Below are 6,000 nucleotides of genomic sequence, written 5' to 3'. Positions count from 1 at the left end.
TGGCCAGAGGACCACGCAATTCACCTGGCTCAGCGTAAGTCCGCCCCTCCCCTGCACACGCCCGCCCCTCCCTACGCCTGCCCGTGGCTCTCAGCCCCGCCTCTCCGTCGCCTCGCCCTCCCCGCCCTCGAGTCCCGCCCCGCCGTAGCGGGGCCCGCCCCCTTCCTCGCCAGCCTAGTGAAGGAGCCGTCGCCTTGCGCACTGACCAATACGGTGGCGGCCGGCTCGTCCCGCCCCGCGCCGTGCGTCGGGTTAAGTGGGGTCACGGCTGGCGGTGCGCCGGTCACAAGCCATGTGGCGCAGTGGGTGCAGAGCCGGGGTTTTGCTGCGGAGGCTTAACGGCCGGTGAGAGGCGGCGTGGGGGAGGAGAGGGGGAAGTTTATGGGGAGCGAGGAAGCGGAAGGGAAAGTGAAGCGGGGAGGGAAGGTGGGCGGCGAGGGCGCCGGGAGCCCGGCGGGCGGGCGGGTGCTGGAGGCCTCGGGGTCTCTGGTCCGGGGTGCCGCACTTCACCTCCTTTTTCTGGGGCTCCCGGGGTCCCTCCGCCTCGGGGCTCCTCTCCTGCGGCCTCTTGCACCCCCGGCCCCCTCGTCTGGTGGCTTGTGCACCCCGGGGCCCCTCGCCCGGGACCTCTCGCTCCGAGAGCCCGTCGGGATGGCAGAGCATCCCCTCCAGTGGCCTCCCCCAGAGGAAGGGAGTTCCTGTCCAGTTACCAGGGTTGGGGTGCTGCAGCCAGGAAAGACTGGGGTACAGCCGTGGAGGACCCGGCCTGACTCCTCTCACTCCGGGCCTCCCAGAGCGGTGGCCCTGCGTGCAGGCTGTCGGGGCTTTTGAGGTGAAGACTGTCGTTGGTGTGGATTTTAATGCGAGAATAAAAGTAGGCGGCAGTTACGAGTCTCATTAGGCGTTAGCTCCATTCCCCTGTGTGTAGTTGTGGGCAGGGAGGCCTCAGGCTCCGCACCTGCGCTTACTTACCTGCGGCCTTGATGAGAGTGGCGCCTCCGGGAGTGGAGGAGCATTGTGTTTAATGAGAAGGTTTATGGAAAAAGAGTGTGTTTAGCTGCAAACCATGAATAAGTATCATGTCTTTTGAGTTTGTAAAATAGGACAATATTTTACTTTTTAAACAAAGATGAATTGTTTAGTTTCATGCTAATTCACAGAATCTTGTTGAGTTTGTAAAATATTGCAACATTTTACGTTTTAAAGAAAGATGAGTTGTTTAGTGTCATGGTAATTCACAGAATCTTGTTGAGTTTGTGGTGGAGTTTAGCTGCTGTTAGCCCAGGGGAGGGAGCAGGGGGGTGTCTGTTGTTGGGCTGCCCTTATTGGTGTTTTGGGTTAAAATCCTCTATCTCATAATTCTAAGAGTGGCTAAATCGGGGAGGGAAATGTTGGTTTATAGAACATCCCCGTACTATTGCCTGATATTGAATGAGTCAGTGTATTGTGTGCTTATCTTAAATATTTTTGGGATACACCGTTAATGTAGAAAACACCATAAAACGTATAATGCAGGTGAGACAAAAATTATTTAAAAATAAGCTGTGTCACCATTAGCCAGTTTAAGATTGCTCCTTACCCGTCATACATCATAATTCTCCCTCTTAAATGAAATTGCCCTTCTGGTTTACAGAAATAACCTCCTTATTTTTCTTTGTGTTTTTACCATCCATCAATACTCCCACGCTACGGCGTTACCTGATTGAACAGTACCTGTTTAGACTAATATTGTGTCTGTCCTTTGTAATTTTTTTTGGTTTAGCATCATGTGCCCACATCTTTGATACATGTAGTTGTAGTCCATTAATTCTTAGGACTAAGTTTATCAACTAAATAGTCCACAATTTATGTGTTCTCTGTTGCTGGACATCTGGGCCGCTGGGGTTTGGGGCTCTTGGGAATGGTGTATGTGGGGTGTGTGTGCGTGTGTGTGTGTGTGTGCGCGCGCGTGCGTGCGTGTGTCTGTGTGTGTGTGTGTGCGCGCGTGTGCGCGCGCGCTAGGGCATGAGCGCAGGTCTCCAGGGCACATACATCCAGGGGAATGAACTGCTAATCTGAATAAGGCCAGTGCTCTTCCGCAGTCTCCATTCAGTGTGCACACCCAGTGGCTGTGTGTGACTCCCTGGTAATAACTAGACTTCTTGGTTTTCACCCATTTGGTAGGTACGTAATGGGACTTTATTGTAGACTCAGTTTATTGGCATACTGTGATTTTGACATGAGTTGTTTTTTACGCAAGGGAAGTGGGTGTCATAATTGTATTATAGTTATTTATGGACATGTACAAATAAAAGGTTTTCAGCATTTATTTATTAGTTGACGTTGCATGAGTTGAGATAAAACTGAAAGAACTTTAATGGAAATTTCCTGGAATGTGTTTAGAAGATGCAGGTTTTCATTTTTCTTTGAATTCTTTATCCCATGACAGCGTTTTCATTATGTTGCTGAATTATGTTAGCCAATCTCCCTGCAAATCATGTAACTTTGATTATTTTCCTTAAACAAAGCACCGCCAGCCTCGGAGCATGGAGGTGGGCGAGCACCATGGCCTGTGAGAGGGCGCTGCAGTACCGGGTCGGAGAGAAGATCCACGGCTTCACCGTCAGCCAGGTAGGCCCTGTGTGCTCTTCCTGTGTCAGGTCCCAGAGCAGAGACCGCAGGGGTTTTCATCTTTGTCCCCAGGCCCTGGCTTCCTCCTATTTCACAGCAGGTGCTCAAAGGAGCGTAGTTTTGCAAATGAAGGGATTTTCTGACTCTTAAATGAGTACAAATCCCTAACGCCTTCCCTGAATCCCTAGACGTCTCACATCTTTTCAGAGCTCAGAAAGTAAATGAACTCATTTTTGTTTCTGCATCAGTCGTGACCGGTAATGAAGACTGAAGGCCCCACATCTATTCAGGTCAAGTTTCACCATCGGCTGAGTTTGCTCCAAACTTGGGCAAAATCTTTCTGTTTTTGAGCCATTTGGGTTTCAGGATTATAGAAAAGAGATTGTGGGCCTATAGGTACTTAAGTTTATGGATTTTATTTTGTTATTGCTTTGTTTGGCTTAAACTTTCACATTGTTTTTTCTTTAATGCTATAATTGAAAACAATGCACATCATATAATTGACTGGTTGCTGGTGTCACGTTGTGCTTGACACTCTAATGAAAACAAAAGCAAGCAGCTCACAGTCAGAAGGACACGTGTGCAGCTTCAGGACAAGGAACAGCTTGCTGAGGTGCAGAGAGCAAGAGGAAGATGCAGGAGAGGGGGCTGCTGGGCGCTGGGAGGAGACGGTTTTGTAGAGCATGAAAGGAGAGCCGCCATCTGTCTCCAGGAAGGGGGAGCGGGCCCAGCGCAGGGGCAGGGAGTGTTCAAGGCAGGGTCCAGGAGCTTTGAGCCACTTAGAGGGGTTCATGGCTGTGGGAGAGAGCCCCTAAAGACTCCCGTTTAGGGGCCTTTTGTGAGGCCCCTAAAGACTTCTCAGGGGACTTGGGATTTCTAATACAGTTGTGGTTAATAATGCCTTGTTCAGAGGCTGATTCTTTTCCTTTATGTTTCAAGTGTTGTAGAAACTTACTTATGATAAGCTATCAGAAACTTAGTTTATGATAAGCTGTCATGCTTTTTAGAAACAGTTACTGTGAAAGCTGTTTATGAGGCAGACTGGTTTTAAATTCATTGATCGCATCTTACAAAGTATAGTTGTGAACTCTGAGGTGTAAATGATTTTGAGACAAGTGATTTCATAGGTATAGCTTACGTGGGCATCAGTAGAGCACTTGAAGCACATAGCTTTTGTGGCAGGGCCCCCCAGAGCAGGCTCAGGACACCCGAGTTCTAATCTCTGCCCTGCCAGTAAGTTGTCAGCGAAGACAAGTCACTCTCACGGCTGTGTGGTGGTTACGATGACGCGGTGCTGCGGTTGAAGGAGAGGGGCCTTGACACAGTTGCTTTATTACCAAGGACAGTGGAAGTTACGGAAGCACGCCCGCACACACAACCTCCACCGGGGGTGAGAACGGGTTTGCCTCTGTGGGGAGTGATCTGTACCCTTATGGACCCTCCCACTAGGAACAAGTAACTGGTGATAGCCCCAGCTCACTGCCAGGAACTCAAACCAGTAGAAGCAAAGTTTAGTCCCAAGAGCATCCTTCAGCTGCCCCAGGCTCAGATCCATCCCCGTATTTACCTCCTGGCAGGGCTGTTCTGAGCATCCCTGGAGATGAAGTGTGCAAGAGACACCACAGACATTCCAGGCGAAAGCCTGATCTCCTTCGGGGCAGCCTGGTGTGACGGAAGGGGTCTCAATCCAGGCTCTGTGATCTTAGCAAACTGTCTCATCACCCTGATGGGGTGGGAATGCTTGCTTCCCAGCGTTACCTGTGGCGCAGTCAGGAAATCCCTAGCCAACAGTGAGCATTGAGGAGAGAAGGTGTGCCTTGCACTCAGCCCCGGGTCCTGTCTTCCTGGTCTGTGGGCTCTGGACGTGGTGGTTCCTGCCAGTACTGCCTTAGCCTCAGGCAGGTGAGCTGGTCCTGCAGCCATGGATGCACTGTCACCGTCCTGGATGCCTTCCCAGCCGAGTTGAGTTCTTCCTGTTTTCCTTGTTGGTTCAGGTAACATCTGTTCCTGAGCTGTCCCTGACCGCCGTGAAACTCAGCCATGACAGCACGGGAGCACAGCACTTGCACCTGGCCAGAGAGGACAGAAATAACCTGTTCAGGTGTGTGCTGCGTCCTGAGGTCACGATCTGGATGCTCTGCTTGGAGCATCTACTGCACCTTCAGCAGTTTAACAGGGAGAGTAGAGGAGTTTCCCTCCTCCGCTCCCCACGGCCAGGCGGTGGCTGACCAGGTGTGGACCCTGTCCCCGCAGTGTGCAGTTCCGCACCACCCCCATGGACAGCAGCGGTGCCCCACACGTCCTGGAGCACACGGTCCTGTGCGGCTCTCAGAGGTACCCCTGCCGGGACCCCTTCTTCAAGATGCTGAACAGGTCGCTGTCTACGTTCATGAACGCCTTCACGGGTGAGACGCGGTCTCGGGACACAGCCCTGCCTTCCCGCAGTTTCTGAGATGGCGGGAGGGGGTGGGGTGTTGGCACTCAGGAGACTGGGGTAGATTTCCCATTCCCTGTCTGGAGGACGTTAGAAGCTTAATCATTTGGGAAAGCCAAATTGTGGTTGATTATAAAACCTGGAGTTTTAGGAAAAATGTGTCTGAGTTTTGTCTGGAAAAGGTGACAGCCATTTTCTTTGGGAAGTAATGTTATAAAGCTCGGCCTCTGGAGCTTAGGTTAGCGGTGATGGTGCTGGTGTCTGGGTGGTGACTGCAGGAAGCCGGGCAGTGACGGACTGGCGACGGGGGCGGCTGGGCACACACAGTGGGCGCTCCGTGGGCCAGGCCGTCCTCTGGGCCCACGGTGACCCCGGCGCCAGACCTGCCGCCCAGAATGGGCGCTGCTGCCTCTGTGCCCCTGCCAGGTCAGGCCTGCCGTGAGGCTGAGACGGGGCTGAGGTGGAGGAGTCCTGCGGGAACTACTGCTGTATTTAAAATCGCCCTCTTCATTGTGTCCAGCTAGTGATTACACCCTGTACCCATTTTCCACACAAAACCCCAAGGACTTCCGGAACCTCCTATCCGTGTATTTGGACGCAGCCTTCTTTCCCTGCTTACGGGAACTGGATTTCTGGTATGTTGTGATTGGTTAATTGATCTTTACCTTAGTGATAGAGTCACCGTCCCCATGTAACTGTTTGTTACTCTTTAGGCAGGAAGGATGGCGACTAGAACATGAGGATCCCAATGACCCCCAGACGCCGTTGGTCTTTAAAGGAGTCGTCTTTAACGAAATGAAGGGAGCGTTTGTGAGTGTTTTCCTTTTTCATGTTGGGCTAAATTATCTTACTGTATAAAGTGTTGAAGTACAAATAGGCTCGGTAGCTAGTTGGCGTCATGCCATGTCACAGTTTTCTCACTATGAGAACTGGAATTAGCGGGCACAGTGCTGTGA

The 6,000-nt window shown here is 51.6% G+C and overlaps 1 protein-coding gene across 2 annotated transcripts in view; it reads left to right on the top strand.

Annotated features, from left to right (window-relative positions):
- Positions 1-271: 271 nt before the first annotated feature.
- PITRM1 (pitrilysin metallopeptidase 1) overlaps positions 272-6,000 on the top strand; it is a 31,370-nt gene continuing 25,641 nt past the window's right edge. For both annotated transcript variants that reach the window (XM_082842841.1, XM_082842840.1), the window contains exons 1-6: positions 272-345; positions 2,508-2,610; positions 4,605-4,711; positions 4,864-5,015; positions 5,565-5,679; positions 5,758-5,854. In XM_082842841.1, coding sequence (XP_082698967.1) covers positions 293-345; positions 2,508-2,610; positions 4,605-4,711; positions 4,864-5,015; positions 5,565-5,679; positions 5,758-5,854 — 627 coding nt within the window. In that variant the 5' untranslated portion in view covers positions 272-292. The remainder of the gene's footprint in view (positions 346-2,507; positions 2,611-4,604; positions 4,712-4,863; positions 5,016-5,564; positions 5,680-5,757; positions 5,855-6,000) is intronic.

This window comes from Leucopleurus acutus, assembly GCF_964270905.1.
Source record: "Leucopleurus acutus genome assembly, chromosome: 1".
Taxonomy (NCBI): domain Eukaryota; kingdom Metazoa; phylum Chordata; class Mammalia; order Artiodactyla; family Delphinidae; genus Leucopleurus; species Leucopleurus acutus.
Note: the sequence above shows the minus strand (reverse complement) of the source record. Positions and strands in the feature narration are given on the sequence as shown.